This window comes from Brachyistius frenatus, unplaced genomic scaffold, assembly GCF_029030835.1.
Source record: "Brachyistius frenatus isolate BFR_SWC_R1_liver_20210118 unplaced genomic scaffold, ASM2903083v1 Contig_4, whole genome shotgun sequence".
NCBI classification, from domain to species: domain Eukaryota; kingdom Metazoa; phylum Chordata; class Actinopteri; family Embiotocidae; genus Brachyistius; species Brachyistius frenatus.
Genome location: NW_027210603.1, coordinates 9,152,199 through 9,177,779, shown reverse-complemented (window position 1 = coordinate 9,177,779; position 25,581 = coordinate 9,152,199). Strand labels below are relative to the sequence as shown.

Sequence of the window (25,581 nt, the reverse complement as noted above, 5' to 3'; positions counted from 1 at the left end):
GCACAGACTGTTCATTAAATGTCCCTTTGATTTGACGCTCGACACGATCACAGTGTGCATGCACAAAATTAACCGTATCTGCCATGACAAGGTCATATTTTGACCTCCAGCATTTGTGAAATTCTGGGAGCGTTTTCCAAGCCTGAGCAGCATTTTGCCGAAGCATATTTTGCTCCATGCCATCAGGCCATCTGGACCTGTAGAGAGCAGTGACGAGTCAGGCTACCGTTCCAACTGGAGGAATTAGGTCAGAAATTAATTTGCAATCAGCAGAAGCCCTCATACGCTGCGCACTAATGCCCACTAGAATTGACTGTCTCCGTAGTGGAGATGAATGAGCGCGGTGGTGGGTGAGTCTATCAGGTCTGCAGAGTTAATGGAAAATAAATCACCGTTGTGGTGCTGCCGTGTCCATCTTGGAAGAGAGTTGGTGCTCTGTTTCTGTTCAGATTTGCAATGTAGTGTTTGTGAATATGAGGTTGTAACAAGCGTGTCTGTGCAGCATCTTTCTTCAGAGCGCACAACATGTGTGTCTGCTGAAAGCCATAAATACATTTGCTCAATGTCAGCATTCATACACTCGTATTTTTATTCCTCAAGTGCCTCTGCATATGTATGAGTGTGGTTGTTTTAAGAGACACTGTGTGCGCGCTGGCTGGGCTGTCTGTTGCTTTTGACTGCATGTTAGTGTGTCACTTATTTGCCCGCCGTCTCTCAACGCGCGTGCCGTCATGTGTGCAGCTGCGAGTGCTCGTGCACGGCGATCTCGGTGTCTGCCCGGCCGTGCGTTCCCTCTGCAGCTCCCTGTGAGGGACTCGGGTAGCGTCCGCAGGGAGCTAAAGCCTGACGTAATGCAGCAGGAATCTCCTTCGCGGCAGAGCCAAGTTCCTACTGCAGCCAGAGAGATCACTCTGAAGCGCTGAGCTTGTGTGTGCGTGTATGTGTGTGTGTGTGTATATACAGTATATTGTGTGTGTGTGTGTGTGTGTGTGTGTGTGTGTGTGTGTGTGTGTGTGTGTGTGTGTGTGTGTGTGTTCCAGCCAATACACACCTTGCACAACAGGGGCTCAGAGCGGGGACTCTTTATTTCTCATGCAGAGAGGAATTGCTTTCAGCTGTTTTAGAAGCTGCTGGGAGGGAAACAAAACAAAAACTATTGAGTTCCAGCATGTTGCTGCAGATATTCAGAGTGCTTTTCAATACTGAATGATGCAGATCGCTCAAATGGGATTGAAGACTGTTGGTGTCGCCCCATTAGGCTTGCCACAGATCCTCATTAAACAGATGTCTCTTTCAAATGGCATCAGTTAGTGAATTTACAGAGCTCGGTAGAAGTTTTAGATATTTTCACATAATGAACCTCTAAAGTTTCTTAATGCAGAGCTGTACAGCCATCAGTGACATAGACATGGAATTAGATTTACAATTTTTTCTTATTTAATGTGGGACTGTTTGGCCTATTTTGTATTTGCTCTGCTAAAAGAAACATATTCATCAACTGGTCCAGGCTAACGGTTTATCGGCCAACAGTCACAAACAGTATGTGTGAAATCGATGTGCATCCACGCTTCAGTTTGTTTTTTTTCCATCACTGTCCACTCTGAAACAGCTTAATAATAGCAACATGGGGGGAAAAAAATGTTTCTTCTTTGTCTGCAACAACACACAAATGTACGTTAGAGGTAATATCTGGTAAGGAGTGCAACCTCCTGCTTTCTGTGGTCTTCTATACTTTTAATCCCAAAATTTGTATTGGTTTTACAATTATTGCAAATGACAAATGAAATGAGATTTAAAAAAAATAGATTTGAAATATTTTTTAATATTTTTATTACGATATTTGTTCTGGTGTTATTCTTTCAAATTCACTGGTTTCTCTGGAGTTAGAGAAACAATTCCTTTAAAAAAGAAAAAAGAAAAAAAAAGACACTATTTGAGCTGAAAACTCGTGAATATTGTATGAGTCTTCGATTTTCAGCAAATTCTCACAAACAGAAAGGGCTCTATCACTTGGAGCAAAGCAGAGCCAAACATAATGCAGGTTTCATTTCTCTTTCCACCTCTGACTTTGTTTAAATAGCAAATGCAGTGTGGTCAGGCACAAGGCAGTTGGAAGTGACTGACTGATTGACCAACAAAAACCTGGTCTTGAATCAGTGCTGCAGTATTTTACTGTAATTCTAAGGGCACATTATTAAGATAGTAATATACATCTATGGAGGCAGGTATACAATATATGTCCACTCTGCTTGTAGCAGCTCACAAACATCCAAAAAAAGAAAAAGATTACAGTGTGAATGATTATTATTATTGTGTCGATCAGTCTGATCAATCTTTACACGAGCAGATTTGTTTCCACTTCAGTGAAGTGTTATTTTCCACTCACTGCTTGAGAAATCTACTCTTATAATAGCAATCCGCCAATATGCAAGTACATCTGGCTTTTAGAGGGGATGGGAAGTGGCACGCTGATTGGTTTATTTCATTTTTATGCCCAAACGCACCTATAAAAATGATAGTAACCCCTTTTGAACCATGTGCCTTGACTTGTGCTCAGATTATCTGATGTTAAACTAGCAAAAAATGGATTTGGATACGCTCTAAATGCACTTGTGCCATACGCTTTAAGACCACAAGCTTATATGGTTAAAATAGAGGCCAAAATGTCCAGGCTGTCGTGAGGATGCGTGACCATCTCAGTGCTGCCATGCCACCGTGTGGTAAGACAAAGACCGAAAAATCCATTTCATGCCTCCGTCTCGTTGTGTGGATTGTGTGTGAAGAGCTGAAGAATTGTTCCTGGATATTGTTGTTGTTAAGGCTATCATCTCTGCTTGGAAACAGTTTGCTGAACAAACGGCAATGAAAACTGTCCTATAAAATCAACTTCTGTATGTATCTTGTTTATGTTTTTTTTTTCTTCTTCTTTTAAATCGAAAGGATATCGAGCTCATTCAAGGCCATGTTAAAAAAAACTATTATAGATTGATCATTATTGGATTTTTTTTTTTTTTTAACCCTGAAGATTGATATGTAATCCAGTATTGGCAGGCTGTCGTCTGTTTATCCTGGTGGACCCTAATTTGGTTATGAATTATAGATTTTGCACACAACTGGACTGTGAGCTCCCATTTCTCCCATTTTTCAAAATCAACTTAAAGACACCTTTGGCTGAAAAACTGATCCTGCTGCTGTAGTGGCATTACAGGGTTTTACTACAGCTATGGCAGATGTGTGATAGTGTGAGATTAAGAGAAAGGCTATTTGTTTCATTACATATAATCACCTACAGTACACAAACAAACACTACCAGAATCACAAGCACACAAACAAAAAAACATGTCTGGGTTCCTGCAGGTATTGTTTTCTGCCAATTCACAAATGAAAGCAGATTGGTGACAAATCTGTCCCCATTTAACCTGAGCACACATTGTTTTTCCAAAGCTCTCTTTTGTCTGTTCAAACTAAAACGTGAGGTTAGTAAAACGGCATGAATCTCATATTTATCCGGCTTAGCGTGGACATAATCTTAAAGACTTAAGACCTACTTCTATTAAGCTGTTTATCCCTGCACTGAAACCGTGTACCTTGTTATCTTGATACATGATGGTTTCAGTGTGTGTGAAAATCATTGCTGTGTCTTTGTAACTTGTGGCTGCGCAGCACGCTTAAGTGATGGTGTGGAAATTTAGTAAAGTCAAATATTGACTTTGTGTACTGTAGGTCAAATATTGACTTTACATCACAGGCTTGCGTGTGAGAAGGAGTCAATGCAGCGCCTCCTAAAACCAACCACTTCAACCGCTTCTCACACCCACCACGGGAATATTTTGCTGTTCTCATCAAATCAGTTAAAGAAATGTTAAATGTTTTCTAGTTTTTTTTGTGTTTTTTTTTAAACTGTAAATCATATTTTTTGTGCAGCTGTTTCATTCACCGACGATGAGAAAGAGCAGCTGAGAAAATTCACCAACCGCTCCTACCTGTTGGACAAGACGTCCCGTCATCAAGCGTGGCTCAGCCTTGTGGACCTCCTGCTGGCTTACTCCTATGAAGTGCGCTCCACAGAGGGGGATCACAATGTGAGTGTGTGTGTGTGTGTGTGTGTGTGTGTGTGTGTGTGTGTGTGTGTGTGTGTGTGTGTGTGTGTGTGTGTGTGTGTGTGTGTGTGTGTGTGTATAGAGGCAACTCCTCCTGAGCAGCACATTTAGCCTTGGATGACAAAGCCCTCTATCCTCACATCCTTTAGACCCCCTTGCATTTAGTTCAGAGCCTTAAGAGATTACCAGCAGATCCCAGAGCTCAGTCCAGGCCTCTTTGTGTCACTCCTCTGAGGTAGCTGCCGAGAGGCGAGGAGAACAAGGCTCATTTCACTGTCACAGACACTTTGGAGCACATGTTAAATATATGATACAGCAGAATGTTGAATTATCACTCAGCTATGAAAACAAATCTGTTGTAGGTAGAGATTTTAATTTCCACTTGGGATATCATAAAATGGAGAGAGACCAGAACAAATCTCCTACTTTAGATCAAATGCTTTTTAACCTGCTCTTTACTGTGAACAGAACTCTGAGCAGCTGCTGTCCATGCTTTCTGTCCAACCAGAATATACATATATATATATATGTGTGTGTGTGTGTGTGTGTGTGTGTGTGTGTGTGTGTGTGTGTGTGTGTGTGTGTGTGTGTGTCTGTGTGTGTGTGTGTGTGTGTGTGTGTGTGTGTATATATAGTGCTGCATATTCCTGTAGTGATGGGCAATATGGCCTGAAACTATCACAATGCTTTAGGATATTCCTGCAATACAGATATTCTTGAAAATTTGACAAAATACTAGGTACAATTTTATTATTAATTTCAAGAACAAACGCAATAAATTCAATGTTAGCTTTATGTCGGCATAAATGTTACTGCTTTCAAATATTCCGTTAAATCTGCTCTGACATTTTAATGTGTTCTGTTGTACATCTGATCTTTTGTAACCGGGCCACTACACACGTAACATATCTCATTCCACTACACTGCGTAACAGTATAATGTCATCATGTCAACAAGTCCAAATATTGCCATCATCTCGAAATTAACATTATTCACATTAGCATTACACTGATGTTATTGTGAACAATACGATATGGAGTGTAATATTTCCTGACCCTTGTTATTGTATTGTATTGTTTTCTTCCCTGCAGGTGGAGTCACCGTGGACTATCAGAAAACTCAGCGGGACTCTGTCTTGGCTGGAGGTGAGTCCGTTATTACATAATCAAATAAGAGCACGGCTCCTATTTCCTTGTTTTTTGACTCATATTTACTGTTCATCTAAGAGAGATAAGCCACCTCATTACACATTATTGTAAGTCTGTCATTCCATATGCCTTTTATTTGCCTTAATTGATGACACACAAAGAGATACTACTACTACTACTTATTCACCCCTGTGTATGACACTTTTTTGGGGGGGATACTGTCATTTTTCCAGTGTAATGGGACATTTACTAAACAATAACTGAACCAAACTGCAGTTCATCTGAGTGGCATTTGTTGCAACTGAATAAGATCTGTAGCTGGTCTGTTTTGAGACTGTTGTCTGGAAAGAAATTGAGATGTTTTTCCATGCTTCAACAAATTTCAATAAATCTCCAGTAAATATGTCCATAGTTTACATCTGTTTCAGTTTGCCATCTTAACAATGCTCTTGTATTTAATCATTCTTGTTGCCTTGATGTATTTTGCTTTTTACATTTTCTGTGGTAAACTGAGGGAGGGTGCTCGCTCACAGATGGGACTGGTTTCCATTAAGTTCGATATTTTCTGAAAACATGTTGAAAGGTCTTGTTACCACCCTGCTGTGTAAAGTTTGGCGCTCTCCAGTTCTCAGCACACAACTGCATCTGCATCCTTATCATGCAGCACTTCGCTGGTTTGATCTGTTAAACTTCAGCATCGCTTGATGCCAGAACACAGACATAGTTTCATTAGCAGCTCTTTAATTGATAAAAAAAAAAAAAAAGAACAAATTAGTTACTGTTGCATATCCATCACTAGTTTCAATGGTGCCAGCAAATGGACAAAGGCTCATTTGTCAGGAAGGGGAGCAAATATAGATAGCATACAGAAGGGAGAACCGTTGCCCCAGCCTCATGGTTTTCACTCTGGACCAGGTTTTCTTCAAGGATATCTGTATTTTGTCTGCCTTCGTCTTTGCCTCAGTTCTGAACAGTCTCCCTGATGCTGACGAACACCCCTATGTCATAACGCTACCACCGCCACGCTTCACTGCAGCGACCCTGCCTCATTCCGTCATTATTTTCTACCGTTTTTATTTAGACAAACTTTGTAAAAACAAAAAACTGACATCTCCATCACTCACAAACCTGAGTGCTGCACAACAGTAGCAACAGGTTGTTCCCAGTTCAAAGAGCAAATTGTAGTGTGTGCGGTCTGTCTGCTCGCAGTGTGAGTAGCTTGTCAAAGACAATTGAAAAGATGATTCTGTGTCGAACTGGGTTCCATCCACACCCGTGTTTTCAGAAACGTTTGCTCTTCATGTTGACACACCAAAGCAGCAGGTAATAGTTGATCCTGTCCGTCCTCCTGGGGCTGATCATGGCTGCATCGAGGACAAGTGGTTGAAAGAATACCCCATTTCAGCAAAAAAAAAAAAAAAAAAAAATCACAGCTCTGTTTGGTCCTACTCTGTTATTTCTTTGTTCCGATGCCACCCACTCTCCATTATGACTTGTTTCAGTGCCTCTGTGTAGTCAAACGCAGTCAGTGTTGTACGTTTTATTTTTTAGAACAGTTATCTGATCTTTTCACTCTAAATGAAACTACAGTTTGCAGTGGTGGGAAGTAACTAGATACATGTAATTAAATTACAAGTAAATGTAATTGTAATTTGTTACAGTTACTATTTAAAATATTGGTAATTATAAAGGGGGAAAATCTGTTCAGTTTTCAGTGAAAAGAATATATTCAGATTCATCATATAGAATATAACATCCATTTTGTTGCGTTGCATCTTTTGTCCATGCAGGAATGTCTTCTGTTTGCATTTGGACAGGCTCCATTCATTTGGCAGTACGCTGTCAAATTTTGAGTGATGTTTGCGATTGGTTCTTTTGTTTAAATTTGCACTGCCTCTCGTCTGCCAATCAAATCAACGTGCATTGCTCTAAACAACCACGCCAAGGCTGTTTGCCATGTCATCAGATAAGACAAAGAGATATTTAAATAGAGTCATTCAGGAAACAGTGTCAAAACCCGGGGAACAGTACCAAGCCCTGTTGATAGCTCTATCTAGTTAACCTGAATGTTTACTTGGTTTAAGTTTATGGGAACAATTTCACTTTACTGCAGCCAGTTGTGATCCACATATGTGTTAGATTAAATAACTTTAAATTGAAGTTTGTCACTAATTAGTGAGTACTGTTGTGAGTTTTACAATGTTTAGGAGTTTTCAGCTTTATTGCCCAGTTAATAACGTGTTCGAAAAAGTTATCAAATGTAATAAATTACATACATTTGCTGATGTTATTTAAATAGTTATATTACTCATTACTTTCTTAACAGGGTAACTAGTAATCTGCAATTTCCTAACATTGCTGATGCATGTTATTTTTCAGTCTTTTAGAAATTCAAATCATTTCAGATTTTTTTGGGGTCTGTTCCAAGAAGCCGTTTATCTGAGTAATCTGAATAACTGCTGAGTAATCCCTGACCTTAAACGGGACTTTTTACATCAGACCTTAATCCAGAATTAAGGAGGATCCACATTTTACTCAGCAATATTATCCAGATTACACAGTAAACCTGCTTCTTGGAACAAGAATCTGTTTTGTTAGGTGTCTCCATTCTTAACCACTTAGTGTGGGTGGGAGGTCAGATTGAGAAGGGAATCATGCTGCCACAGGCCTTTTCAGACCTGTGGCTCGTGTACAGATACATCCAGATTATTTGTACAGGTAACTGCTCTTAATTGAAGTTCACACCTGGCATCAGAAAGCGGGCCCATGTAATGCTGGATTTATAGCCAGTGCAAAAGGATTAAAGGGAGTCCCTCGGTAATATGATGAAGCGTTGGTTGAGAAATGCAGTTCCAACAATGGCCGCGGCGGTCGAGCTAGATGAAGCCACAGTAACAATTGTATCAAAGCCAGCAAATATTGTGCAATTGAAGCTGGAGCAAGAACACTGCTTATTCTTTTTTTTTTTTTTAAGTGGAAGTCATCTCAAATATGGCTTGGCGTGTCATGTCATATGTTCACAGCGGTAATTCCGAGCTGGTAACACCGGGGTATCCGTTAGTGACACAAATGTCATAATATTTTGGCATGATGTTTGGATTTTTCTTTCCAAAAGGCACCTTGTGAGTCTTAATTAATGTCTAGCTCAAAACATACTCAGGCTCGTACATTAGGCTGTATTATTTACAAGTTCTTCATATTTTATATTCATGATATAAAACATATCATGAATATAAATATATCTACAATTTGGCAATCCAAGTTGTAGAAGTGCTCCCAATGTTTGTCACCTCACATTGCCAACAGGAAGAAAAGCACTTAACTTTTACTTGTGGAATTTGAATAACTCCTGCCACATTGGAACGACGTTGAGGAGGCGTGCATCAGGAACCCTTTTATCCCCCAACGCACACACAACATAGTAAATGGAAAGAACTATATATAACGCCTTCATAGCTTCAAGATTTACAAAGCATTGTACAATTTTTGACTCTCATTCACACACACACACACACACACACACACACTAATGGCGACAGCGCTGCCATGCAAGGTGCTGCCATCGGGAACAACCCTGGGTTTGGTGCGTTGCCCAGGGACACTTCGGCATGTGGACAGTTGAAGCTGAGTTTTTAACCGCCAACCCTTAAATTAGTGGCAAGCGTTTGAGCCACAGCTGCTGTGCAAAACCACGCTGCGGCACGTCTGTATCCCCGAACAGGTGCTCAATGCAGATCTGCATTCTATCGGTCTTGTTTATTTCTGTGGCTTTTGAGAGTTGTTGGTGTTGCCAGTTGTTTCACAGATACAGTGACACGCATGTACCCATACATCTGCCAAAACAGATGATGTAGTTTAATGGGCGAGTGTTTATTAATGGTGGGACACATTTCGGTTAACACTTGTGGTAGGTGCGTCTCGCAGCACAGTTGAACACCCTGCGAGCGAGTCGCTTCCCAGTGCGTCCTCATTACGTGGTGGGCTACGTACCACTCATGACCAACACTTGTGATCAAGTTGCATTTCTGTTGTAATTCTAAACAAGCCGAGTGAGGGTCCTTGGAGGAGTTTGGGTGCCGACTGTAGACCTCGACCACAGTTTGAGAGGTAGTCGTGTTCCCGCTGTGGCAAAGAAAAGTCTCCGCCCGCCTGGCAGGCCTCTACTGCTCGTCAGTCGTGCCAGCAGAGCTGTCAGCTCCCATTGACAAGCCACCTCACTCAATCTCCCCTCCCCCTCCCCCTCTTCCCTTCACACTGGGCTCTACAATAGATTCCTCTCTGTCTTTGACTACCCGTCTGTTTGTGTGTCACCGCTGATATCAGCTCTGCTTCCTCACTAACATTCCCCCCTCTGCTGTGTCTTTTGTTATGCTCTCTCCGGCTGGCTGTCTTGCCTCCTCGCTGATGCTGAACATTTCCCTTTCGCTACCACCTTATCCCCCTCCCTCCATCTGCTGTATGTTTACTTGTCCTCAGTCGACTGCGCTGGTGTGACTGTGAGCCCCCACCCCCCCGCAGCAGCTGACCTTATTTACACTCCTGCTAAACAAGCCCAAGGGAGAGCATGATCCCCCGATGACACGCACTAGCAACACATTCTTAACAAGCCACAAAGAAGAGGAGGGAAAGAGATGCGGGATGAAAAAAAAAAAAAAACTGTTTCTGTCTCCAGGCTTTTTGTCCATTAGTGCGGAGAACTTCTGAGAGCGATGGCAGTGATTAAAGAGAAGCACCAATTATCAGGCCAGGGCTGCAGAGGTGTTTTAAGAGTTGTGAGCCCCTGTTTTGCCAGCTCTATAAATGAGTAGTTGTTAGGAGTAATTAGGGCACAATCAACTGCAATGCACACCAATGAGAGGCAGTATTGAAGCAAAGAAAAAGTCACGAGGATGAAACCATCAAAAAGTCTGCCGGAGCCTTTTCCGTCAGTTACATCTTTGAGTGTCCTTCTTTTCTCTCTGGGAATAAAAGAATGGCCTGGCTTCATGAACGTGGCGTTTTCTGTCCTTCAGACTTACAGCTCCCTGCAAGAGGTCCTGGTGTCATTTGGACGGAGGGCGCTGTCCTACCCACTCTACAGACACTTTGCTTTGGTGTCTGCAGCTGTTCGTGACACAACTAAGATCGTGCGGTCAGGTGAGTCCCCCAGAAGCACCCCCACACACACACACACACACACACACACACACACACACACACACACACACACACACACACACACACGCACACACACTCATAAAGACCCATAGGTGACATCTTTCCGTTTTGAAAGTGCTGCGTAGATCAAGTGTAAAGTTGACTGGCGGTGATCCCTTGACGTCTGCCACATTTTCTCGAGTTAGTCATCTTTGTGCGTTTTGTGGTTTGGAGTTGAAACTAGAAGCTGACTCAAACCTACTCTCTCTCCTCTGTGAACACAGGATCTTTGCTAATTAGTGTTAATTGATTCTGTCCACCCCGTGGTTTCCTCTGAGCACTGTTTTCATATGCAAATAGGTTGCAGCCTGTGTGTGGTCAGACGGAGTATGCTGCATGCCTATAAGCAGCGGGATGCAGCTCCATTGTGTGCGGATGCTACTGAAAAGGCAGCCAACACGCTTTTCATAGTGTATTGTTTTGCAGAAACAGCCTTTCACACTCTCTCTCACACTCTCTCTCTCACACACACACACACACACACACACACACACACACACACACACACACACACACACACACACACACACACACACACACAGTCTGGAGAAAGCGATTCATGAGTATTCTGCAGCGAATGCTTGTAAGTAATATTATTCCAGCTAAGCAAGCGAGTGTCCGGGCTCCCACCCCTCAGGGAGCGAAATGTGGATTAGTCGAGAACGGACTGTTGACTCCCGATATCTCGAAGCCCAGAGTAATCTTTAAATCAAAAGCCCCCGCAGGCAGTGTAAACATACTCAGGATATGTGAGGGCTAAGATTATCCAGCTTGTGATGATTTGAACGCCTGTAAACGACAGCAAATTAAAGGCCTTTTAAGCTCCAAATTAGCACATCCTCGCCTCATTAGGTAGGAAGAGGAGTTGATCAGGAGAGCCGGCGGAAGAACAGTTCGTCACTCTTTGCTCTCACCTTCTGTCTTTTTCGAAAGATTTCTCTCGTTCGGCCCAAGTCTGGTAGTTGTTCTGCCTCCTTACAGAAACAGCCAGCCAGTCATCAGTGACTGGCTGTGTTATTTGTTTTTCATGTTAAGAGTGGGGGGGGAATTACAAATTATTTTCTGTACACTTTGAACAATGTTCACCGCTATCTCCTAACCGTCATAATTTACAGGCATTACGGAAGAATGAGTAACAGGGCTTTTCCATAATGAACTGTAACTGCAGTAATTTGGCCTTGCGTGTGTCTGAGGGTGTGTTTCCTCCCAGCATTACTTTCCACACTAATTAATTTGTCAGGATAAGGCAAATGGAAATGCGTGCCCCATTTTTGAGGCACTTCATTTAAGTGGCTGCAAAAGCAAACATTCATTAGTATTAGCAAAACAAACGCCATTAATGGCAGCACACAGGTTGAGGTCTTGTAGGTAGTAACGTTATCTGGGGGTAAATATTTGAACAGCCCTCTGGCAGCGTGGCGAGTATTCTCAAGGAGCTCCTCCACCTGCTTCCGAAGTGGCTGTAACAAAAGAGCCAGGAGAGCCTGAGTGGGACCGGAGCTGAGAAGTGTCGAGGGTGTTGGAGTCATGCCGCTGTCCGGACAAGACATTAAATGCCAGGTGTTGCAGATCCGTTGTGCTTCTCTGCTGTTTATTCATTCAGACTTTTTTTTTTTTTTTTTTTTTTTAAGACTTCTTCTTCTTTTTTTTTTTTTTTTTTTTTTTGTAGTAGTAGTAGTTGTAGGATTTCCTCCAGAGTGCTGAGAGGGCAGGAAAAGTTGGGGTATTTAATTTTGGAAATTCAAATTTTAGGTCGTATAAAGCACTCTGACCTCCTTCCGTAATAGAAAATCAAGGAAGGGTAATGAAATTTTACATCCAAACCGAGGGAAATTTCAGAGTGCTGATGATCTTTTATTGGATGAGATGCATGGATCGTGTGTGTGCATGTGTGACTGAGGGCGGGGGGGGGGGGAGTACCGTCACAGATGAATTGTTCTGGCACATTAAACCCGACACAGGCTGAAGATGTATCTCTGGTGCCTTTCAAGCACATGATTATAAGTCTTCCTGCTATTTTTCCTGCTCTCTAAAAGCTGCTTTTAGAAAGAACCTTTAGGTAGACTTAATTAGGAAGCTCCCCAAACTCCTGCATTATTTCTCTTATCAGTAGAACCACGAATTCAGCCTCAAAGAGTCTTTTTCAGACACGACATTGACATGCGTCCTGGTCGATCTGATCACGCGAGGATCTGCTCAAAGTGCACACCCAGGACGTGTTGAGATCTGATCTGCTCGGACCACATTCGGAGGTGACCCGGGACGCATATTGCCGCACTCTTTTAGCAGCGTGAATGCAAATGCCCTGCCCTGGGCCTCACTAAAGGACCACCTACTCAATTGTTGTCTTCTGAATAAGCAGGAGAAATATCCTGTGGAACAAAGCTCTTGCATGATTCTGCCGGCTGAACTGTACAGAAAGTACATTCACTTGCTAACTGCAAACTAAACCGGTCCCCCGCCCGCTTGCACATTCAAGTTCAACTCTAGTTCATTTATCCTCTGTATCGATGAGGCCGACCCTCTCAAATCCACTTGAATAATTCAAGAATCGGAGCCTGAACCAACATGTCTAGGTCGTTCCTAATGGCTGGCGTTGACAAGTCAAAAGAGTGGCAGACATTTTGATTTTTGAATTCCGTGTGACACCTTAATTTGGTAGAATAATTGTCATGAATAATTTACAGATTTGAAATATATATGTAGGCCAATAGATGGAGCATTAAAAGGAGGCTGAAGATGCCTGTTACTTCGATTCCTTATTTTGAATATATTGGAAAAGACATACAGCATTTTTTTATTTTTATTTTTTTTAAATACTGCGAGAAAGAGTGCTATTAAAGTCAACAAATTGAACGCTGTACGGTGAGATGTGGATAAGTATTGTTGAGTGGTATTTACTATCTGAATCGTGTTATGTGTTTCTTTATATGAGGTACAGATTACAGGTTAGACATATTCTAAAGTTGATGCTCTCTTTTCATTTGTTTTATTTTGCTCCGTGTATATTATCGGTCTCATTTTACATTACGTTATGAAGTCTTTAATTATAAAGATGACATACCAAATATGCTTGAAATCAGGCACGGCGTAGGAAAACAGCAAATTTGTCAATTTTAGTTTGCTGCCACAGCGGTTTTTATAGTCTACAATTGTGTCTATAAAAGACACAGCAGGCTTTTGTTTTTGGTTCACTTCACACCCGCCACTACTCTGCAAGCCTGCCCATGCAGCAGCTACGAAGGAACGACTGTTGTACATTTGGAGTGCACATTCTTCCCCCAGGCCAGATTTACCTAATTCACACACATTGCACACTTCTCCTCAGCATTACACCCAGAATCACAACGTTGAAGTGGTGCAACCTTTCCTCCAGCTTTCTGCAAACATCTTCCTTCTGAAAAAGAAGTCAGATCTTGGAAGCAAAGTGTGCTTTTGCCTCACATGATCCGTGTCCTGAATTTTGAGGGCAGAGTTCCCCGCGTGCGATTCCATGCTTTTAAATAAGAACCAAATGTTTGTTCAAGGTTTTCCTCACTGAGTGGGCTGTTTATTTTGATTGGTCTGGAATGTCTCTGGACAATGCCAACCAGCTCCGCGGAGGTGGAGAGGAGCGTTTGCTCTTGCCCGCAGCGGATTGTTGGCCACATCAGAAGGTTATTTATTGTGGCTGATTGGAGGGAGAAATGCTGTGGCTGGTTGTGTGCTTTAGGAAAAACCATTTGTCCCAATAACAAAAGCAGATTCTGTGGAGCTCTGCATATGCGATGCGTTCGAAAGCTGCAGCCTTCCGGCTGCCACATTTTTAAACACTTTGTCAAAGTGCAGGTGTGGACTATGACTGACAGTCCCCATTATTAAGTAGATGAACATATTTAGTTCACATAGTTTGGCTGGCAAAGCTGGCTGGAAGCTTATTCTTTTCTTCTTTTTTTTTCTGTAATTATATGTACTGCATTGTATACAATAAATGTAGCACATGGAATTCTATAGGCACACAAATTAACATTAACACGGTTAAAATGAAATAAATGAAATGATTTAGATAAGCAGAAGCAGTTGAATGCCTCCTGTTAATAATTATACAAATGACTCTAAACTTAAATAACTAAAAGCTATGAATAAAATATTTGCTGTCCTTGATCTTCCTCGTGACATTTGTTATTGTTAGCAAAAATGGAAATCGAATGAATAGAATTGATGTTTTTTTTTTTATTAAACTTCGCTCACTTCCTTCATGTAGGGCGGATTATTTCTGGTGGCTCTAAACAAACCGTAGAACTGGATCTCTGCTGTTTATTTAAGCGATATGTATTGGAGTATTAAACACGTTTCCCTCCGCTACCCGCATGCTTATTGCATCCCCGTCCACACCGCATTAACATGCGTCCCCGACAGCTGAAAGCACATCTGGTCACACACAGTTTTTAGAAATGCGTCTCGAGTGACCACTTTTGATCGGATGTCGCACCCACTACTCTATGTGAAAATAATTACACATATCGCTCAAATAAACGCGTGCGTGAACTCCAGCAAAGAGGACTTGAATCTATGGGCAGTTAACACAATGATATCTTTGCTCACTCCTCATTTTAGTGCTATGTCAGTTAGCCTACTTATTCTTTTTCACATCTCTCGTGTTTTCACTGTCAATTATGTTGTCATAGGAAAAATGTGAGCGCTCTTAAAGAAGTACAATAAACCCTCCCGTCTCCTAACTGCACTTCTTTTATTTTATCTCTACTACTTTTTGATGTGTTGCACTAAAGGTTTTCACAAGTGTTGTTTGAATAAAGGTTATGATGATCTGTCTGAAAGCCCTCTGACTTTTGAGAAAGTTGGTGTCTGAGCTGTGGTGGACGGGAGGGAAAGGAGATAGGCAGACTGTGTTTTTTTTCACTAAACAGCTGCTTAATAGTTAATGCACACAGCAGAATCACGCTCTATAGTTTTTCTATTGGACATTATTTCTATTGCTTATTCAGGGGGCATCAGTTGCGCAAGAGGTCCTTTTTTAACGTGGCCCAGAATGCACTTGCATTCCAACTGCTAAAAGAACGCAGCCATATGCGTCTTGGATCCCCTCTAAATGTGATCTGAGGAGATCAGATCGCAATGTGTCTTCAATTGAACGAATGTGGATCACCCAGGATGCGTGTTTTAATGCCACGTGAACAGAGCCGAGGTCCACAAACACATCGGCACAGAGGTCCTCTCCTTCGTTGACGATTGGTTCGTTGGTCTGCGGTAGCTCCCAAACAAATCGCTTCCTTTTCTGCCCCTATCCGAAACGGATTCAGATAATCAACCAATCAAACAGCAGGTTTCTGTGCCCATGTTTTATACTGCATATTCATTCTAAACAGGTTTTGACTGTTCACACTATAAAAGTGGCAACATTAAATGGACTCTAATTGTTAGTAGGCGATCTTGATTGTCACAATAAGATTGTAACAGGTTTCATTCTGTTGTCTAATAATAGAGAAAATATCTCAAATTGACAAACTGCAAAAAAAAAATGATCCTCATCATAAAAAAAAGATTTTCTTGAGCACCAATGTACAAGTCTCCTTGAAAAAAAATGCTCCAGTTCATTACCTTGCTGGGTTTGATTAATTGATGTATGTAAGGTTAGTAATTGAGGCCTTTACGTGTGATAGATCACAAGAAAACAGTTGCTGGTAAGGATGCTGCACAGCTGCTGAACAGACCAAATTATTAAAAACATTCGATGCTATTTTTGCAAACCAGTTTTTGACAGTCGGAGCAGAAGCACCATTAAATTGACAGATCGAATGCCAGAAATAGAGTTATCTGGCTCTTTTGTCTCCGATGAACCTCTTCTTAACCAGGAACTCTTCTTAAGGCGCATGAATCAAATTACTGTGTAGCTCGCAGGGATTTCCCTCTGATCCCATACCTCGGCTTTTATGTATGGAACAATGACTGCAAGCCTTTAGATGCTTGCTGCGTCTGCCAGCAGCTGGAGTGCATTGTCATCTTTAATACCGAGTGCGAATAACACTGTTTTTCCATTTGCCTGCTGCGCTGTGTTCCTGTGCCCAGGGAAAGCCTGCGTCCTCAAATGCCTGCTGGATATTCACAAAGTGTTCCGAGCGAATGAGCCGGCCTACATCCTGAACGATCTGTACATAACAGACTACTGCATCTGGATCCAGAGGGTCAAGTAAGCCAACCAAACACACAAACACACACACACACACAAACGCACACAAATCCTTGCGAATATCAGCTCGGAGACCTTCATCTAGAGAGAATTACCTTCAGAGCCAATGGTAAGTGCCACTCAGCCCCCATGATGCATCAGTGCTTCAGAAGAGAGGATTAGATGAGTCATTTGTCACGGCAGGGCTGATTGAATGGCCAAGCCAGCGAAAGATGCAATCTCCCTTGTTGGCATTATCATGTGTCAAAAGTGCTGTCGGTGAGTGCACTCGGCAGTTTCACTCCGTATGAAACTTTTAAGAGCGCACGTGTGTGCCGAGGCTTCTCAAATCTTCCGTGGGTGTAACCTTCCACCGGCGCTGCAAGCCGAACGTGCCAAATCCGTTCTTTCTTCCCAAGCGATACAGGCCTGATGGCTCCCACGTCCTCCCAGTTCATATTTAACAATTACTTACACATTTTAAATGCGAGCCTGCGAGCACATTACTCAGTAATGGGCTCTGTTTTACTCTTGGCCAAGGTTCAGCCAAGTGGTGTGCTCGTCTGGAAAAAGCCCAGTTGAAAAATGTGCGCCTGATGTTGTAGGCTCGGCGCCCAGATGCAGACACGATAAAAGGTCTGCAGGGATTTAGCGCCCTCCCCCCCCACCCTCCTCACATTCTTATTTCTACAGTTTTCCAGCAGAAGTCTTGAATTCTGCTTTAAGAAAATATACCGCAGATGCTGGGATCTTTTGTAGGTGAGCAGCAGTTGACGGGGATCACTTTTCTGTTCAAGACGGAGACCAGGGAGAAGACACCCACTCGATCTTACCCTGTAAGCCCACGGAGCTTCTGAAGCGCCGTCGACTCGCTGAAAAACTCGATCACGTTCTGCCGAGGGGCACCAGAGGGCCCCCACCCCACCCCGCCGTTCATGGGAACTAAATCTCAACTTGACCTAACACGCTGACTCCTACTACGCCCCGCATCGATCACTAAATGGATTAGCCTGCCCTCTCTTAGCACTGACCTGCGATTGAATTGTTGCAGTTCTCTTCCTCTTGTGGAGAAAAAAAAAAAAACATTGAGATTAGTGAAACCATTTCTGATCGCCTCCAGCCACCTCAAGAGAACAGCCAAGAATGAACAGCTTTTTCAGATCCGTATTCTGGCTCCTACTCAACAGACATTTCATTCACTCTTCTCCTGTGCTCTATTAAACTCTGTTCCCATGTTTGCAGTATATTAAAAGGAGCCTGCAGTCACTATGCAAAGCAGCCAGAGTTTCCAGGAGTCGTGATTTCCACAGGCCGACCTCCGCTTGTGGCACGCGCGCCTTGTTGCGCGGCCCCCTTTTTTGTGTCGTCTGACAGGTTTGATGACAGATCGTGTAGGCATTGTTTTCCTCGGTGCGAGATACCCCCCCCCCCCCCCCCGTGTAGGATTTGTCATCCTCCGCTAAGTGAGTCGTCTCTGGGAGCCAGGCGGTGAGATGAGATGTAATCTATACCCCCGGTGCGATCCCTGTATCCTGTCACTCCCCGCCGCCGATCCGCCGCACTTGACGGACACGCCGATTAATGGATGTTTGCCGGCTCGGGGGAGGGGAGAGGGGGGGGGGGGGGGATGATTTATTTAATCTCCTCGCTGTCCCACGTGCATTTCTGCTGCTAAAGTTGCTCCGACTGCCGAGACATCGGTCTCAAATTTACACCCTCGTAAAGACTTCCCCGTGATTTAAGCCGCAGGGCAGGCGCGCTCCTTTACTCTCGCACGCAAGATCAGAGCACACTGAAAATTCAAGAGTCCGACCTCAAAAGCAAACTGCGCTGCACATCGTCTCTGTGATGTGAAACTTTTGTGTTTTTGTTTTCACCGGAGTGGTCACTGTTCTCAACTCCCCCCCCCCCCCTCCCGCGCACCCATCCGATCCTAATTATCTCCCAATTGTTAGCAGAGAGTATTATTTCCAAAATGGAGCTGCAGCCTCTTCAGTCCATTAGTTTCAGTGTATGCTTTTGAAGGTCTTCAGCTGCCAAAAACCCCTGCAGAGCTGCTGGGCTGCGAAGAAGAAGAAGAAGAAGAAGAAGAAGAAGAAGAAGAAAAAAAAAGCTAGTTGCCTTTCTTTTCTCTCTCTTAGTTTTCCCTCCCTTTATCAAAAAAAAAAGCTTGGCGAGGCGCCAACGTAGATTCATGGAAGCCAGCACAGACAAAGCTTATAAGCCCCGGTGTTGTGTTACACTACCTCCAGTTAAATCAGAAGGGCCACAACTTCCTCTTTCAGCGTCGTCGGTTCACTCGCAACCACCCACCCACCCTTTTTAATTGGGTCAATTACATTCTGGCAAGGAAGAAAAAAAACACGGCCAAATACAAGCGATGTGCTCCAGGGTGAGTCTGAGAAGAGCATGAAGTCATTAGTGAAGAGAAAAATTTTGCTGCGTTTTTTTTTTTTTTTTTTTTTTTTTTTTTTTTTTGTCCTTGCGGAACAAATGTGCAAATTGTCTATAAGGTGTGTGAAATAACACATTTCTCCAAAGACTGGAAACTTGGTGAGAAATGGTTTAGGGAAAGGCTGAGCCTGGCACCATAACAGCTGAATGAACAGACTCCCAATAATTGTGAATGGGAGGTGTGAAGTGAGCAGTCCTCAAAAGACAATAGGTGTTGTTTTCACTTTAAAAAAAAAAAAAAGACAACAAAAAAAGGAGTGCAAGGAATGAAAGCATGTGTGCAGCACTGCATGAAAACAACAAAGAAAACTGCCAAAAATGAAGTTGTAGACTTTTTCTTTCCCCCCCCCCCCCTTCCTGAGAGCAGTCTTTTTTTTTTAATTATTTATTTATGGAGCAGCCCTCAGTGCTCGGTTTTGCCTCCCTCCACTCATTCACCCCGCGGCATTGTGCCCGTGACAATGGCTGCCGGGAAGAGTTGTCCGGCAGCTCTTGACAGCAGCTCGCCCGCAAGGGGAAAAAAAGCATCCAGAGCTCTTAACAAACTGGGGGGGCGTTTCGGGGCAACGAAGGTCAAGCGCGGGGTCGGCGCGTCAGGGAAGGTCTCCGGTGGTCAAACGTCTGGAAAGCGCGCTCGTCGTCGTCCCCCCCCCCCCCCCTGCCGAGCGTGACGGGTCAGTTCACCTCAGCTCACCTTTCCGCGCTATTGCGAAGCACAAGGCGCCCGTTGCCCACGTTTCCCCGTCCGCCACGTGACACGATCCCATCGATTTCGTTGTATTTGCGTTCGCGGCTTTTTCTTCAGAACGGAAGTGAGGGGCGCTCGAGGCTATTCCCCCCCCCGACGGGCGAAAGCCGCCGATCCCGTTCTCGTCGTCGGCAGTGAGCGGCGCGCGCGCCCGCCCCCCGGGCCTCGCGCGCCCCCGCCCCAATCGGGAGTGCGGTTCCACAGGTGGGAGGCGTATTTGTCAGGGACCTCGAAAAGCGGGGGTGGAAAACGTGCGTACGTTTCAAGAAGCATTCGGGTGAAACGGCGTACGCCATTTCTTTTTTTTTTTTTTTCAAAAAAACTAAATGAAAGAGGCTTTGAGAGGGGTCGGGGCTTGAGCCAACATAAATCAGATTCCTTAAAATCAACAAATATCTCTGAACGAGAGAACACCAACAGAACGGGGGAGCTGCGCGAGGCACGCCGAGCAAACAACGCCCTCGTCTCAAAGATAAATGGGTAAAGAGATGCTTTTCGTCAGCCTCGTCAAAGGCGAGGCTTTTTGAAATTTGATGGCAGTTTCTGTCGGCGCGGGAGTGTGTGGGGGTGGGAGGGGAGGGAGGGGGGGGGTTCTTTTAAATGACACTCGACTTGTTAACCAGCAAATGTGAAATCATATTTAGCTCGGGACGTCGGCCCCCCGCTGGAGTGACACCCAGATGTTCGGTGCGAAGGACTTTACATTTCATTGCAGGACAATTTCAAACGGCCGTCCTGAAAGCCTTGAAACGGACAACGGAGCGTCAGCCTCGGCGCTGAAGGAGAGATCCTCGGGAGGCCCCGCCGGGGAGAACAAAGACGCAAATGTCTCCCGGCTAACAAGGATAAGTAGTACAGATTTCCTCTCAGCACGAGTCCACTCCAGATTTTTGTCTTGAATACACAGTGCTCATCTTAAAACGCCGACTGCCGTGCTCGTGCAATTCCTCTCCCCATGTTTTGGAGTGCCCGCCCCACCGGTGGGGTTTTTCTGTTTGACAAAGTCGCTCAACATTGTCAATTCCGTCACTTTTAGAGACGCGAACAAGAGATATCAGCTGTAGAATATAAAATCACAGGCTAAAACACTAGGAATACAAATTCAGGACCTGCATGCCTTTAGTGTAGACATAAATCAGACGGTGAAACGGGAAACGGTAAAGCTGACGGCAAAGAGCCGAACAAGTTTGTTGTGAAGATCCCATAATCCCGACAGCGGAGCGTAACTCCAACCCGGGGAAAAAGATTCAAATCCAAGCCTAAGGGCTCTTGACTTTTCTTTTTTTTTTTTTGAAGCGCGGACCAACTAAAAGCCCGCGACAGCGAGCACACCTGTCGATAAAACTTTCGGCTCGACTTATGAACTTAAACGATGCGGGAATTACAACAGGACCTCGTTCGTCGAGGGCTACTTTTTAAACCCCCGCGTTCCTTTTACAAAACCCACAAACTCCTTTATGGAAAACTCTGTTTTTTTTTTACCTCCCACCGGTTGGACAAACCTGGAAAACCCGCTAATGGAAGGCCCACCGAGGAGACACCCTACGGTTGGCTCACATCTTAAATCCTTGGCCAAATGTTCTTTTGTTGTTTTTTATCAATACGCGATTTAAAACTGTGCATTTCTGCACAATCTTTAGAGTCAGATGTGAAATCGGTGTGCCCTTACACCCCTCCGTTCCGTTCGCTGGTATCGGCCGTCATGACTGATAGGAGTGACAATCAAAACGGAGAGAAATTGACAAATCGAAACAGCGTTTCTTCAAAATACCACAGCAGAAAGTCAACGGGTGTCTTGTGACGCGGACTGTACGAAGCGCACGTCCGCGGTTTTGAAAGGTAGTAACTCTTTCCTGAGGCAGCTGCACGTCTCCAACTCCAAACGCCGGCTCACCGGATAATTACATCTGCGTTTCTCCTTTCTGGAACCGGAGCGGCCACCGGCGCCTCGGACCGTTCCAATATTCAGTCACGCCGACGGATCGCGTCTCCCCCCCCCCCCCCCCCCCCCTGCTTTTATCCCCCTCCGGCTGCCGACCGGTGCCTTTGCGAGTTACCCCGAGGAAACCTGCTGCTTATGTTACACAGATTTATACATCCGAGGACGAGGCTTTATCTGAAATGTTCTCCAGAGCAACGGCCGCGCCGGACGAGCCGCTCTCCCGGCGGACACGGGCCCGGTGAAAAGAAGCGTCGGATTGTGATTTAGCTCGACTCGTACGCGGGACGCTCTCTCTCTCTCTCTCTCTCTCTCTCTCTCTCTCCCCGGTTTCGTCTAAAGACTTCGGCAGATGGAGGCGTCTTTTGTCTCGCCAGAAGTTTTCCGACCTTGAGAACGCCGCCCCTCCTCGCTTTTAATGAAGGCAAGCCACAACAGCAGTGTAGTAATGACTGGATTGTGTACAACATTACCCCCACTCCCCCTCCTCCTCCTCCTCCCTCCTGGACAGAGCCTTTGTATTCACCGCAGGCTGAAGCTTCTCCCACCACAGAGCAAGGGAGGGGTAGAGAAAACAAGCGCGCCTCTCCAATGCTAACTCAATAATGACTTCCCACGGGGGGGAAAGGGAATACGGGGGCCGTCTTTGAAGTGGCTGTGTGCTGCAGGAGGCTCTTCTGCCCCAGCCTGGCTACAGGAAGCTCTCGCGTTGGGCTTTTTTTTTTTTTTTATAGAGCCTGGGACCTAACCGGGCTGCACACACTCATCATCATCATCATCATCATCATCAGGGAAGGTTATATTAATGTCTTGATATCCTGGAGTCATTGTTTAGAACAGAAAAAGGTGTGTGGGTCTCAGCTGTGGTGACTTTCACACTCGGTTACTGTTTTCACACACACACGCACACACACGCACACACACACACACACACACACACACACACACACACACAAGTCGCCTCCACAGACCCGGGCGCTCGTCTTTATTTTGCGAGGCACCGTTCGTATTAGGAAAAGTCTGCCGGCGTGGCGCATTTATGTTCCACTGTGGAAAATGGGAAATCGGCCTTCTCTCCCCCCCCCCCCCCCCCCCCCCTCCCTCCCCCCCACAGACGTAGAGCCGACTCATTTCTCTGGCCCCGCGGATGGCGGCGTCGGCGAGTCACTTCAGTACTTTAGTTTAGACTGAAGCGTCTCAGCGACTGCGGGGTGCACCGCCGTGTGATTTGGATCCTCTGCGGCCAAAGGATGAATCTTTGTGATTTCAAGTTGCTTTCACTGTTGCAGAAGGAAAAATGATTTCCACAACAACAGCGAGACGCAAAGGCAATGGGGAATGAAGGGAACCCGTCACCGGGGCTGTCGTCGTAAAGTAATTGCGATGAACAATTTGAACTTTGCCGGTTCATTTTATGCCACTGTTACTGCATTAACGTTGTCATAATTTCATAATATACATGCGCCTTATTAAGAATAGCCATTTATCGACGTTGAACATCGGAACACAAACATAAGAATTACATCGGTTTGTCTTTTAGTCTTCGTGAACAAAAATTGCACTGGGCGGGGTAACATAAATAATAATAAATAATAAGATACAAAGCTTATTACTCGAATACGCAAAGAAATTACTGAGTGACGGGTACCAATAATCCAAATGAACGATGTACTATGGTGGTGCTAATTCTCCACTCATGGGCCATTAAACAGTAGCAGAAGAAGAAGATGACATCATTAACATCCCGCCAGTCAAACTTCGGGGTGGGGGGGGGGCATTTCTGTTAGCCTCATCCAGTCCTTCTTATGCAGATGGATCGAGACGATTCTAACGATTATGGAAAATGATTGCATTCAGCTCCAATAATCTTGATCAGGAAATGATGTAGTATTAGTGACAGGTCTACGTATCCCAGTGCAACAGCGAATCAAGTTTTGGTCTTTTAATGCAACCTGTTGACAATAAAGATTCTAGTCTTTAATGTAAGGAGGTGTCAAAACCTTTTCCATTTTTTTCATTTTGTCTTTAGGGAGTTATTAGTGAGTGTTTACAGATTGGATAGGAGGAGAACTTCATGCGTTTGAGCTGCATTCACATTTCCAAGACCGAAAACGCTTTTCCGTCGAATTTCTTTCTTCTTTTTTTCTTTTTCCTTCTTTTTTTTTTTTTTTTTTTTTTTTTTTTTTTTTTTTTGGAGCTGGCAAGTTGCCCAAGTGTCTCAAAGCAGGAAAATTCACTTTGGCTACTCCTCTCAAACGTTTGCCACGTTGTGTGACAAACATTTTGCGGATTAAGGTGCTGCTCCCTCACCACCGCTTCATTTTGTTCCTGTTCCTCGGGCGCGCAGAGGAGAAATGCGCCGTCCGTGGGATAGAGTTCAACTGCAGGATCTGTTTAAACGGTCCCTCCCGAGCTCCTGAGTGAATACACCGCCGCGACATGCTGCTTCCGTAAACACTTTACTCCGCAGAATAGGGAGCTCATTAGGACCGCGCGGTAATGAGGAGCCATCCTGGTGCTCAGCGGTGGGTTAATTGGGCCAGAGAGGGCAACAGGAGCCGAGCGTGTGCGAGTGTGAATGGCGGCGCGAGAGTAGTCCCTCTGCGCACACGCATGCACGCACACACACACGCACACGCCAGCGCAGCTCTCACACACTTTCTCCCACCCTTGAATGGACACGGTCTGAATCACAGTGACCCGCGGAGGTCAGCTCGTAATCACCATGGCGATGGGGGCGGCACGCACGCCCTAACCGCACCGAGGGGGGGGGGACGGACGAATAGCAAGCACTTAAGTTTTTTTTTTTTTTTTTTTTTTTTTTTGGCAGCATGGCAGGCATTGCATTCCCAAGCGTGAATAACGTGCGGGCGGGGGCCTCCACACAATCTGATGGCTTTACACAAACGGGGCCTTGTAGGAGGACATTCGTCAGCTGTAAAACACTTTCTCTCTCTCTTCGAGGAGGCCGTTGTGTCTTCTGCGGTGACACGACTAAAAAAAAAAAAAACTAAAAAAAAGCTGAAGTGACAGGAGCATGGCTTAATATACTGCTTTATGAGGGCATTCTCTTCATCTTAATCTTTGGAGACATTCGGCTGCAGGGCTGCAGCCTGCAGTCATTCTGTCCAGACATTTATTGACTGGATTGCAGTCAAGACAACTGCTGTCTCTTCAGCCTTTCAGAGTTACCCCGCTCCCACTGCAGCACGATTGTTGGACTGTTTTCTCTCTCCGGCATGCATCAAATACAAAGAATTTCTTGGCCATTCTCATTATAAAAGATCCAAAATGTTTTTTTTTTTTTTTTTTTAGAATATGAAAATCCCATCTTGAATGGTGTGAAGGGTTGCTCTCAACCTCCGCAAGTGTTTTCCTCTGCTCCTGCGCTCTGTGTGTGTGCGTGTGCGTGCGCGTGTGTGTGTGTGTGTGTGTCGCCTGTGCAGACCGATGTGGAGGGGGGGGAGAGGGGGGGAGGAGGGGGGGGTCTGCCTCTCTCTATAATCCCTCTCAGTCTCTTATCACCTCTCGCAGAGAGAGCAGCCGTTGGGGGAGGAGAAGATCCCGAGCCCAGTGTATCAGCAGCGCTCATCTCCCTACATTATTAAACATCCATATTTCCATATTTCATTGAGCCCCCGTCGCCTCTGCAAATCGCGGTCTACTTAGCATTCATACGAGAATGGGATTTGGTTAATGGGTATTAGATTTGTAGATGGTTATCCCGTGGCTATGTCTTTAGTACGCAGAGCCAGTCGATCAGTCAGTCGCCGTGCCTCTCTCCCACTCTCTCGGGTACCACTGATGAAGTTGTAGTTTGGAGGTCTCTT

At 44.6% G+C, this 25,581-nt stretch overlaps 1 protein-coding gene across 1 annotated transcript in view; it reads left to right on the top strand.

Moving 5' to 3' along the window:
* The window catches only part of shq1 (SHQ1, H/ACA ribonucleoprotein assembly factor), a 36,069-nt gene that overhangs the window by 9,666 nt on the left and 822 nt on the right, over nucleotides 1–25,581 (top strand). The window contains exons 8-11 of the mRNA XM_069714464.1: nucleotides 3,925–4,082; nucleotides 5,192–5,245; nucleotides 10,261–10,384; nucleotides 16,511–16,631. Of these exons, the coding sequence (XP_069570565.1) occupies nucleotides 3,925–4,082; nucleotides 5,192–5,245; nucleotides 10,261–10,384; nucleotides 16,511–16,631 (457 nt within the window). The remainder of the gene's footprint in view (nucleotides 1–3,924; nucleotides 4,083–5,191; nucleotides 5,246–10,260; nucleotides 10,385–16,510; nucleotides 16,632–25,581) is intronic.